This window comes from Chiloscyllium punctatum, chromosome 1 (genome assembly GCF_047496795.1).
Source record: "Chiloscyllium punctatum isolate Juve2018m chromosome 1, sChiPun1.3, whole genome shotgun sequence".
Classification (NCBI taxonomy): Eukaryota; Metazoa; Chordata; class Chondrichthyes; order Orectolobiformes; family Hemiscylliidae; genus Chiloscyllium; species Chiloscyllium punctatum.
In genome coordinates this window covers 154017840-154030643 of record NC_092739.1, presented here as the reverse complement: position 1 = coordinate 154030643, position 12804 = coordinate 154017840, and the positions used below count along the sequence as shown (strand labels likewise).

The window sequence follows — 12804 nt, the reverse complement described above, 5'->3', positions numbered from 1 at the left end:
GCGTATTACTTGGAGGAGTATGTACAGATGAAGATGCTACATTGTGTTTACCCCCTTGGCTCTCACTATTGGTGGTCATTGTGAGTTTGTAAAGTGTTGTCAGTGAATTGCTTTGGGGCATCTTGAAGATAGGGTAACTGTTTATTTGTTTCCATTGGTGGAGGGAGTGAATATTGAAGGCTGGAGATGTGGTCCCAATTAAGTAGGTTGCTTTTTCCCAGATGATAGTCAGCTTCTTGACAATCTTTGGGACGTCAGTTATCCAGTCACTTGGGAAGGACTCCCTTACGTTCTTGACATATGCTTGGAAATGGTGACTGAATTTGGTGTCAGGAAGTGAGTGACATATTCCATAGCCTCAAACTTGCTTTTTTAGCTTGTTGCTTGTATGCATGCATGCAATCCTGTATTGTTGTGCCACTAGATTAGGAACTCAGGTTTTTGGTGCAGCTTAATGGTTAGAGATAGGGGGTTCTGGTAGAGGGACCTTTGCGTGAGGCTGGAGGCTGGTACCCGGTAGCATTCCACAGGTGTAAGATCATAAGACATAAGAGCTAAAGTAGACCATTTAGCTGATCATGTCTGCTTCACATTCGATCATGGCTGGTGTGTTTCTCAACCACATGCTCCTGCCTTCTTCCTGTGACTTTTGAAGGATCTGGATGGGTATATGAATAGGAAGGGTTTGGAGGGATATGGGCCAGGTGCTGGCAGGTGGGGCTATATTGGGTTGGACTATCTAATTGGTATAGACAAGTTGGACCGAAGGGTCTATTTCCGTGCTGTACATCTCTATGACTCTATGATCCACATCTGGGCAGCTTTGCAGATGACATGAACATCATAGAGTCATAGACCTCTACAGTGTCGAAGCAGGCCATACGGCCCCCTGAGTCCACACTGGTCCTCTAAAGGGCATCCCACCCGTCCCCATATCCCTGCATTTCCCTTGGCTAATCCACCTAACATACACATCTCTGCACACTGAGGCAAACCCATCACCCAGACAGGCACCCAAGGCTGGAATCGAATAGGGTTCCTGATGCTGAGAAGCAGCAGTGCTAACCACTGAATCACCATGCCGCCCATTATGGTGGTTAATCATGAGGAAGAAGGTCCCAGGTGCAGTTTGGTTGATGGGCAGCTCAGTAGCAAACATACCGCAGATGTCTCTTTGATGTATCATATCTTTCCACGTTTGATCCCTTGCCCCAACTATTTAGTTTAAAACCCTTTGTACTTCCTCAGTTATAGAGATTGAGTTCAAAATAAATATTTTAAACCTATATCAGCATGAAAACTAAGCTTCTGAAGTGAACTGTCAAACAAGGCTTGGGGTTCGGAGTGGGACCATTTGGCGCAGCCATTTTGGTGCAAGTGATTTGGCGCGGCCTGTTTGGCGCAGCCTATTTTGCGCAGACCCATTTAGGCACAGAATTATTTTGACGCAGATACACGGTAGTCATCAATGAAAATCAACATAAAAGTAGAATTATTAAATGGGTAGTTTCCAGTAGGTTATTGTTATTTGTGTATCAACTGCATTTAGTCTGTGATTAGTCCACTCCAAACAGTGGTTCCTCAAAATTTCTAAATAAAAAGAAAATATAACCCATTAAATTCCCTGAATTTCTTTAATTTCAACAGAATAACGTACCCTGCTACGAGATGTACAAGTTCAAAGTCACAGTTGATAATGTCAGGGTGGCATTCAGTCTGTATTTCCAGAGTCATTCCAAATAATTTATCATATGTTGTTCGTAACTTATTTGGGAGTAAAGCATACAACAGTGGGAACACACCTTTATGTATTTCCCCTAAAATAACAGAAACTTGTGAAAATAGAGGTGGGAAATTTTGAATGTTCAATCAACATATAACTTTTTTGATTGTTTCAGAAACTCAGCATTCCTTTTTCTTCCAGACATAAGAATTCTGCAGGGGGTGCTACCGCTGTCGGCTAGTAAAAATTGTTCTTCATTATATTCATTAACAGAATATGTTTTAAAGCTATCTGGAATTACAAGTTCTTCTAAATTTCTTGGATTTACTGGGAAAACAGCAATTTCTTTCCTTGTTCTACGAACCATTTTCTTCAGCTTTCTGTTGTTAGACATTGTTCCTTGGCAAGCTTCCGACAAATTTTCGAGGCACTCGTTAATCACTTGTAAAGTTCCCTCCACAGTTGTTCTTCTTTGATGACTAGTTATTTTAATGATAACTACAAACTACTGTAAACTACCCATTTAATAATTCTACTATTACGTTGATTTTCGTAGATGACTACTGTATATCTGCGCCAAAATAGTTCTGCGCCTAAATGGGTCTGTGGCAAAATAGGCTACGCCAAACAGGCCGCGCCAAATCGCTTGTGCCAAAATGGCTGTGCCGAATGGTCATAAATCCCTTTGGGGATGGATCAATAGGAATCCAGTAACAGACTTTAAATAAGATATTTCAGAATATTCAGAGCAAGTATATTCCTACTACAAAGAAAAACTGGAACCAGTACCCATAGTTAACTAAAGACTGTGGGTAAAGCAACAAACTTAATGACAACAAAAATAACTGTATAAAGATAAGTAGAAGGTCAAATGATTATTCACAATAGAAAAAATGGCAAAAACTGATCAAATTATCCGTAAAGAGAAAGAAATTAGAGTATGAGAGGGAATTCATTTAGGATGAATGTAAAACCAGATGGCAAGAGTTTCTACAGGTATTTAAAAAAACAGTAAGCAAAGAGTGCGATGGTCTTCTGGGCAGCAAAAGAGGAGTACGTGAGGACCGTAGATGCTGGAGATCAGAGTAGAAGAGTGTGGTGCTTGAAAAGCACAGTTAGTCAGGCAGCATCCGAGGGGCAGGAGAAACAATGTTTTGAGCATAAGCCTTTCATCAGGAATGAGGCTTGTGGCTGAAGGGGGCTGAGAGATAATTGGGAGTGGATGGGCCTTGCGGTCTGTAGCTGGGAATGTGATAAGTAGATGAAGGTGGGCGTGAAGGTGATAGGTCGGAGAGGAGGGTGGAGCATATAGGTGGGCAGGAAGATAGACAGGTAGGACAATTCAAGAGGGCGATACCGAGTTGGAAGGTTGGATCTGGGATAAGGTGGGGGAGGGGAAATGAGGAAACTGGTGAAATCCACATTGATCCTGTGTGGTTGGAGGGTCCTAAGGCAGAAGATGAGGCTTTCTTCCTCCAGGCTTCAGGTGGTTAGGGTTTGGCGGAGGAGGAGGCCCAAGACTTGCATGTCCTTGGTGGAGTCGGAGGAGGAGTTGAAGTGGTCAGCCACAGGACTCTGGGGTTGTTGTGTGCGTGTATCCCGGAGATGTTCTCTGAAACAAGTTTACATCCTGTCTCCCTAGTGTAGAGGAGACCACATCAAGAGCAATGGACATAATAGATGTGGTGTTTGGATATGGAGCTAATAGTAGAGAACAAGGAAATGGTACAGAAACAAATATTTTACTTATATCTTCAATAAAGTGGATACAAAAATATGGATTCCTGATGAAGGGCTTTTGCCCGAAACGTCGATTTCGCTGCTCGTTGGATGCTGCCTGAACTGCTGTGCTCTTCCAGCACCACTAATCCAGTATTTGGTTTTCAGCATCTGCAGTCATTGTTTTTACCACAAAAATATGGCAGTTATAACTCTAAATCAGGAGGTGAAAATTATAATCTCGAGAGAAATAGTACTGATGGAAGTGCAGGCTGTCAAGTCTCTGGGACCAAATAGACTTTATCCAGAGCTAATGAACTATAAGACGTGTTGGTATTAAGTTTTCAAAATTGTCTCAGTTTAGGAAAAGTTCCATCAGACTGGAAAGTAGCAAACGTAACTTGTCTATTCAAAAAAGGAGGAAAGGAGGAAGCAAGAACCAACAGGGCAGTTAGCTTGACATTGGTTATAGGGAAGGTGTCAGAATTGAACATTAATGAGATTAAAGTTGCACACTTAGAAAAACTCAAAGTAACCAGGAAGAGTCTTCATGGTTTCATTGAAGGGAAATCATCTTTGACTAACTTATTGGAGTTTGTTAAAAGTGTAACATGTACTGTGGATAAAGGGAAGACAAATTAAACTTGGAGTTCCAGCTGGCATTAGGTAAGGTGGCACAAAGGTCATTGCAGAAATCAAAAGTTTCTGGTTCAGGAGTAACTTTTCAACATGGATAGAAAACTGGCTGGCTGTCAAAAATATTTGGGTACGCATAAAAATGTCTTTGTCTGACTGGCACATTGACGAATGGTGTTCCACAGGGGTCAGTACGAGGCTCAAAGTTTTACAATTTTCATCAATGACTTATATAAGGCAAGGGAAGGCACGGTAGCTAATCCGAGATGTCCTTTTGCATAAGTCAAAAAAAGTTAACAGGCTAGTCCAACGCATAATGAAGAAGGTTGACTAAGTGTTCTCCTTTATCACTGGAGGAAAAAAGCATGTCATTCCATCACAAAATAAGCTAGCATCCACGTTCAGCGGCTAATAGGAAAGGCAATTGGAATGTTGGCCTTTTGCAAAGGGAATGCAAAGAGAAGGAAGGAGATCTTGCTTGGAACAGCTGCAGATAGAGAAGCAGCACGCATGCTCAGTGTGAATGTGCGGGTGGAGAGCAGGCGCGCACGCTCAGTGTGAATGTGCGGGAGGAGAGCGGGCGCGCACGCTCAGTGTGAATGTGCGGGAGGGGAAGCGGGCGCGCACGCTCAGTGTGAATGTGCGGGGGGGAGCGGGCGCGCACGCTCAGTGTGAATGTGCGGAAGGAGAGCGGGCGCGGATGCTCATTCGGCAGTGGGGGGTTGCGCAGGCGCAGTGCCGGCGGTGTGTGTGTGTGTTTTCACCTTCTCCCGGGGACGGTCTGCGGCTCGAGCACAAAGTTGAGAATATGGCGGCGGAGGAGCGACGGACCGGCTCCGGGTTCCGAGGGAGGCTGGTGGCGGTCGCTGCGGGCTCTGGGAGTTTCCTGACGTGGGGCGTCATGTTGGTGCTGTGTGTGTCGGTGTGCGGGTGGCCCGGAGCCCAGGGCAGGGAATGTGAGAAACGGTGTGTCCACGGGAACTGCAGCGCAGCGGGCGGTCAGTGCGTGTGTCAAGCCGGATGGGTCGGGGAGCTGTGTCAGCACTGCGGCGGCAGGTTCAAGTGAGTCTAGGGCTGGAGGGCCTCAGGGACCGCGGTTTACCCACATCACCTCTAACCTACAATCACATCAACCCCTGACCTATAACCCCTCATTTAGCCCCCGACCTGTCAATCCCCCACCCGCCCCCTGACCTGTCAATCCCCCACCCGCCCCCTGACCTGTCAATCCCCCACCCGCCCCCTGACCTGTCACCCCCCCTCCCTCCCGCCAACCCCCCCTAACCTGTAACCCGAGTCTATATTAGATTAATACTGGAAAAGTACAGCAGTTCAGGCAGCATCCGAGGAGCAGGAAAATCAACGTTTCGGGTAAAAGCCCTTCATCAGGAATTTGCCCGAAACGTCGATTCTCCTGCTCCTCGGATGCTGCCTGAACTGCTGTACTTTTCCAGCGCCTGCAGTCTTTGTTTTTACCTGATCTGTAACCCCCCCCACCCGCCCCTTGACCTGTAGCCGCCCCCCCCACCCGCCCCTTGACCTGTAGCCGCCCCCCCCACCCGCCCCTTGACCTGTAGCCGCCCCCCCCACCCGCCCCTTGACCTGTAGCCGCCCCCCCCACCCGCCCCTTGACCTGTAGCCGCCCCCCCCACCCGCCCCTTGACCTGTAGCCGCCCCCCCCACCCGCCCCTTGACCTGTAGCCGCCCCCCCCACCCGCCCCTTGACCTGTAGCCGCCCCCCCCCACCCGCCCCTTGACCTGTAGCCGCCCCCCCCACCCGCCCCTTGACCTGTAGCCGCCCCCCCCACCCGCCCCTTGACCTGTAGCCGCCCCCCCCACCCGCCCCTTGACCTGTAGCCGCCCCCCCCACCCGCCCCTTGACCTGTAGCCGCCCCCCCCCACCCGCCCCTTGACCTGTAGCCGCCCCCCCCCACCCGCCCCTTGACCTGTAGCCGCCCCCCCCACCCGCCCCTTGACCTGTAGCCGCCCCCCCCACCCGCCCCTTGACCTGTAGCCGCCCCCCCCCCACCCGCCCCTTGACCTGTAGCCGCCCCCCCCCACCCGCCCCTTGACCTGTAGCCGCCCCCCCCACCCGCCCCTTGACCTGTAGCCGCCCCCCCCACCCGCCCCTTGACCTGTAGCCGCCCCCCCCACCCGCCCCTTGACCTGTAGCCGCCCCCCCCACCCGCCCCTTGACCTGTAGCCGCCCCCCCCACCCGCCCCTTGACCTGTAGCCGCCCCCCCCACCCGCCCCTTGACCTGTAGCCGCCCCCCCCACCCGCCCCTTGACCTGTAGCCGCCCCCCCCCACCCGCCCCTTGACCTGTAGCCGCCCCCCCCACCCGCCCCTTGACCTGTAGCCGCCCCCCCCACCCGCCCCTTGACCTGTAGCCGCCCCCCCCCCCGCCCCTTGACCTGTAGCCGCCCCCCCCACCCGCCCCTTGACCTGTAGCCGCCCCCCCCACCCGCCCCTTGACCTGTAGCCGCCCCCCCCACCCGCCCCTTGACCTGTAGCCGCCCCCCCCACCCGCCCCTTGACCTGTAGCCGCCCCCCCCCACCCGCCCCTTGACCTGTAGCCGCCCCACCCACCCGCCCCTTGACCTGTAGCCGCCCCCCCGCCCCTTGACCTGTAGCCGCCCCCCCCACCCGCCCCTTGACCTGTAGCCGCCCCCCCCACCCGCCCCTTGACCTGTAGCCGCCCCCCCCACCCGCCCCTTGACCTGTAGCCGCCCCTTGACCTGTAGCCGCCCCTTGACCTGTAGCCGCCCCTTGACCTGTAGCCGCCCCCCCCACCCGCCCCTTGACCTGTAGCCGCCCCCCCCACCCGCCCCTTGACCTGTAGCCGCCCCCCCCACCCGCCCCTTGACCTGTAGCCGCCCCCCCCACCCGCCCCTTGACCTGTAGCCGCCCCCCCCACCCGCCCCTTGACCTGTAGCCGCCCCCCCCACCCGCCCCTTGACCTGTAGCCGCCCCCCCCACCCGCCCCTTGACCTGTAGCCCGCCCCCCCCACCCGCCCCTTGACCTGTAGCCCGCCCCCCCACCCGCCCCTTGACCTGTAGCCCGCCCCCCCCACCCGCCCCTTGACCTGTAGCCCGCCCCCCCCACCCGCCCCTTGACCTGTAGCCCGCCCCCCCCACCCGCCCCTTGACTTGTAACCGCCCACCCCACCCGCCCGTTGACTTGTAACCGCCCCCCCCACCCGCCCTTTGACCCGTAACCCCCCCCACCCGCCCCTTGACCCGTAACCCCCCCCACCCGCCCCTTGACCCGTAACCCCCCCCACCCGCCCCTTGACCCGTAACCCCCCCCACCCGCCCCTTGACCCGTAACCCCCCCCACCCGCCCCTTGACTTGTAACCCCCCCACCCGTCCCCTGACCTGTAACCCCCAACCTGCCCCCTGACCTGTAACCCCCGCCCCCTGACCTGTAACCCCCTACCCCCCTACCCCCCCAACCTGTAACCCCATCACCCCCTGATCTATAACCCCAGGACACTGTGACCTATAATCCCTGAACCTTATCACCTATAACCGCACCAACCCCTGACCTGCAAGCCCCTGTCAAACCCCCTGACCTGCACTCTCCTCTCACCAAAACACCCCCCCCACCATGTTCCCCTCTGCCCTAAACTACCCCTACCACCATCAGCCTCTGACCAAAGCATCCCATCACCACCATCACCCCTTCCTCTCAACGCCCATCACCACCTCTTGCCCCATAGCCTCATCACCATCGTCCCCCACCTGCCCTAAAACCCCCTCACCCCCCCGTCCTAAACCCCCCTCATCCCCATATTTCCTTGCCCTATAATGTACCTCACCACCAGCCCCTGCCCCAAATATCCCCCAACCTCAACCTCCCCTCAATCCTTGCCTCTGCCCTCAATGCTCTCAACCCTTGTCCCTGCTGTTAATGCCCTCTCAAAACTTGTCCCTGCCTTCCACCCCTCATCCTGACCTGAACACTGAACAACACCACCATCCACCCCATGTGAACAGTGTTATTTTTGATTGCCATTTGTTCGTTACCTGTCGTGAAATTTCAATGTTTTTAGAGGGGGTGTTTTGATGAGAGTGCAGGCAGGGGGTGACAGGGGATGGAGGTCCTGTACATGTACAGGATTAGGCATTTTGACCCCAGTCTGCTTCAGGACATATGAACAGAAGTAGGCCATACAGAACATCAAGTCTGCTCCGTTATTTGTTGAAATTATGGTTGATATGATAATTCCCATCTACACTTTGTTAGCTTTTCTCCATATTCTTTGATTTCGATACCGATGTTGAAAACTGTATTCCTCAATCTTGAATGTACTTCCTGAGCCAGCCTATTTTTAAAAAAAATACTTTATTCCTTTTGAAATAAAGGCCACTATTCTATTTGCTTTCTCTATTACCTGCTAAGCTTGTATGCTAGCTTTTTGTGATTTATCCACAAGGACTCCCAACCCTCTGTGCTGTAGTTTTCAGTTATCTTCCGACTTTTAAATAATATTCAACTCATGAATTCTTTCTGCAAGAGTGCGTAACCTCACCTTTCCCATGTTATATTCCCAAGTTTTTGTCCACTAACTTGGCTTGTCTTTGCAGGCTTTTTGCCATCTTCATCACTTGCCTTCCAACCTGTTTGTCATCTGCAAAGTTGGTTATCGTATATTCACTTTCGTAGTCCAAGTCATTAATATACATTTTGAATAATTGTAGTCCTAAATAATTGAGTGCTACTGATTCCTGTGGCACTCCACTAGTTACAGATTGCCATCCAGAAAATACTCCCTATCAAACTGTCACGTCCAATATTCTGAGGGGTTTGGGGTAATCTACCGCTTGAGTGAATATACTTGCTGTTATGCCTCAATAACATCCATTCTCAGATTTCACATTATTAGTTGATTTCTCAGAGGAGATTTCTAACTTTGACCCCCTCCCCCCTTCACAAACCCACGAAGAGGAGCAAGAATAGGCCATGATTCTGTTTGAGCCTGCTCTGCCATCATGGCTAACTCATCTGCCTAGACCAGTTAGCTATTCACCTTCTTTATCAAGGATCTGTCAACTTCCTTAAAAAATATTCAGACTGCTCCCACTCTGTTTTGAGGTACAGAGTTCCAGTGACTCATGCTCTTTTAGAAGAGGGAAAAAAATCTCGTCTATCTTGAATAAGTAATTTTTTTATAAATAGTGGTGTCTCATTCTAGATTCTCCCAATAAAGGAATTGTTCTTTCTATGATCCACCCTGTCAAGATAGTTCATGATCTTAAATAATTTAATCAAATCATTCTTAATTTTTTAAACTCCAATAGATACAAGCCTAGCTTATCCAACCTCCTCACTATTAATGACACTACCAATTTTGACGTCATCTGCAAACTTACTAATTATATCTTCTGCGTTCACATACAAATCATTAATGTACATAACAGCAAGGGTCCCAGCACTGAATCCTATGATACAGCTGGTCACAGGCGTCCATTTACAAAAATAACCCTGTACACCACCCTTCGCCTTCTATTTGTAAGTCCATGTTGGATTCGGTTTGTCAACTTGCCTTGCATCCCATGGGCTCTTACCTTTTTGGACCAGCCTTCCAAAAGTCCATGTAAATCACATCAACTGCACTATTCTCATTATATTTAGTCATCTTTTCAAAACACTCAATTCAATTAATCAGACAGGATCTCTCTCTCTGATAAATCTGTGGTTACTATCCTGATCAACCTATGCTTTCCAAGTATTGATTAATCCTGACCTTCAGAATTTTTTCCAATAATTTCAGATTATTAGGTAGAGCTTAGAAATATATCCAATTATTCCATTGATGTCAAACCAATACTGGAGTGCATTAGTCACCAGGCTTATCCTTGCTGTCCTTCTTGTGCAAAGGAATCACATTTGCTATCCTCCAGTCATCTGGCATTTCACTTGTGACCAACAAGTATTAAATATATTCACTTGGGTCCGAGGAATTGTCTCCCTTGCCTCCCATAGCAGCCACGCCCATTAAAACACCTAATAGTGCCTCTTTAATAAAGTTAATGTGTTCTTGACATCACCATCCCAACTGAAATCCCCAGCTATGTCTTTTGCCTTTCTAAATAGAGATGAAAAGTATTCTTTTCAGACATCACCCATGTCCACTGGCTCCACACACAGATTGTCCCTTTGGTCTCTGAAGGTCTAATTTTTCCCCTCTTAATCATCTTACTGTTGTATATTAATATTAATGAGCCTTGGAGTTTTCCTTGATCCTATCTGACAAAGATATTCGTGGTCCCTCTTTTGCCCTCTTAATTTCCATTAATACCACCCTCCTACACCCAACTTTTGAATGACTTCCCTTGTTTTTATTGAGTTGCACCTGACATATGCTTCTGTTCTTTTTCAAATTCTTGGTATCCTAGCCATCCTGGGTTTCCTGGATTTGTTGCCCTTGTCATTAAGAGGAACACATTGGCTCTGAATTCTGTCTTTGCTTTTAAAAGACTCCCACTTTCCAAATGTATTCTGAACTGCAAGTAGCTGCTTCCAATCTGTTTATCAGATCTGGTTTAATAATATTGAAATTGGTCTTACCCCAATTTAGCCACTTAACTTCTGCACTATCCTTATCCCTTTCCATAGGTCACTATCCTGAAAGTGCTCATTGCTGAAACTTCAACCACTTGACAAAGGTTCATTCCCTCAGATTAGGTCTAGCACTGTCCCATCTCCAGTAGAACTATCTATGTACTAACTGTCTGGCACTAAAAGCACTCATACCCACTTCAAAAGTTCCACCCTGTCTCATCCTTTTACACTAAGACGATCCAACTTAGCAAAGTTGAATTTTCTCTTATAACTGTAACTCTATTTTTCTCACATCTTTCTGTGATTTGCCTACATTTCTGCTGCCCTATCTCCCTCTGACTGTTGGAAGGTATGTAGTTTAATCCCAGAAAGGTAATCGCCCCTTTTTTATTTCTAAGCTCTACCCAGATGGCCTCATTTGAAGAGGACTTCTAGGACATCTTCTCTCATTTTCTGCAGTGATGGTTTCTTCTGTCAAAAATGTAATGCCCCCAAATATTACTCCTCCTCCTCCTAAATACCCCCCCATCCCCAAATCATGCTTAAAAATTTTATACCTTAGAATATTGTGCTGCCAATCTTGTGCTTCCTTCAACTGTGTCTGTGATGCCAGTGATATAAATGTCATTATTCCATTTGCCCATTAAATTAATTTATCTTTTCATAAGATTTTTAGGATGTATTTGTGGATCGCCATTGGCTCACTACACTTTTTGAATTTTTAATGCCTCAGTTTTTTGGTTTTTGCCCGATAGATGTGATCTATATGGACTTCAGTAAGGAGTTCGACACGGTTCCCCATGGGAGACTGATTAGCTAGTTTAGATCTCATGGAATACAGGGAGAGCTGTATGGGCGGCACGGTGGCACAGTGGTTAGCACTGCTGCCTCACAGCGCCAGAGACCAGGGTTCAATTCCAGCCTCAGGCAAACGTCTGTGTGGAGTTTGCACATTCTCCCCGTGTCTGCATGGGTTTCCTCCAGGTGCTCCAGTTTCCTCCCACAGTCCAAAAATGTGCAGGTTAGGTGAATTGGCCATGCTAAATTGCCGTTAGTATTAGGTGAAGGAGTAAATGTAGGGAATGGGTCTGGGTGGGTTGCTCTTCGGAGGGTTGGTGTGAACTTGTTGGGCCGAAGGGCCTGTTTCCACACTCAGTAATCTAATTTAAACTAGCCATTTGGAAACAGAACTGGCTCAAAGGTGGTGGTGGTGGTGGTGGAGGGTTGTTTTTCAGACTGGGGGCCTGTGACCAAGGATTGGTGCTGGGTGCTCTATTTTTTGTCATTTACATAAATGATTTGGATGTGAGCATTAGAGGTACAGTTAGTAAGTTTGCAGATGACACCAAAATTGGAGGTGTAGTGCACAACGAAGAGGAATACCTCAGATTACAACAGGATCTTGACCAGATGGGCCAGTGGGCTGAGAAGTGGCAGATGGAGTTTACTTCAGGTAAATGTGAGGTGCTGCATTTTGGGAAAGCTAAACTTAGTAGGACTTATACACTTAATGGTAAGGTCCTAGGGAGTGTTGCTGAACAAAGAGACCTTGGAGTGCAGGTTCATTGCTCCTTGAATGTAGAGTTGCACGTAGATAAGATAGTGAAGAAGGTGTTTGATATACTTTTGTTCATTGGTCAGAGTATTGAGTACAGGAGTTGGGAGGTCATGTTGCAGCTGTACAAGACATTGGTTAGGCCACTGTTGGAATATTGCGTGCATTTCTGCTCTCCTTCCTATCGGAAAGATGTTGTGAAACTTGAAAGGGTTCAGAAAAGATATACAAGGATGATGACAGAGTTGGAGGATCTGAGCTACAGAGAGAGGCTGAACAGGCTGGGGCTGTTTTCCCTGGAGCGTCGGAGGCTGAGGGGTGACCTTATAGAGGTTTACAATATTATGAGGGGCATGGATAAGATAAATAGACAAAGTCTTTTCTCTGGGTTCGGGAGTCCAGAACTAGAGGGCATAGGTTTAGGGTGAGAGGGGAAAGATATAAAAGAGACCTAAGGGGCAACATTTTCACACAGAGTGATATGTGTATGGAATGAGCTGCCAGAGGATGTGGTGGAGGCTGGTACAATTGCAACATTTAATAGGCATTTGGATGGGTATATGAATAGGAAGGGTTTAGAGGGATATGGGCCGGGTGCTGGC

General features: G+C 48.9%; 1 protein-coding gene across 1 annotated transcript in view; it reads left to right on the top strand.

Moving 5' to 3' along the window:
* Positions 1-4803: 4803 nt before the first annotated feature.
* Positions 4804-12804, top strand: part of atrn (attractin) — a 394002-nt gene continuing 386001 nt past the window's right edge. The window contains exon 1 of the mRNA XM_072577202.1: positions 4804-5140. Within this exon, the coding sequence (XP_072433303.1) occupies positions 4887-5140 (254 nt within the window). The 5' untranslated portion in view covers positions 4804-4886. The remainder of the gene's footprint in view (positions 5141-12804) is intronic.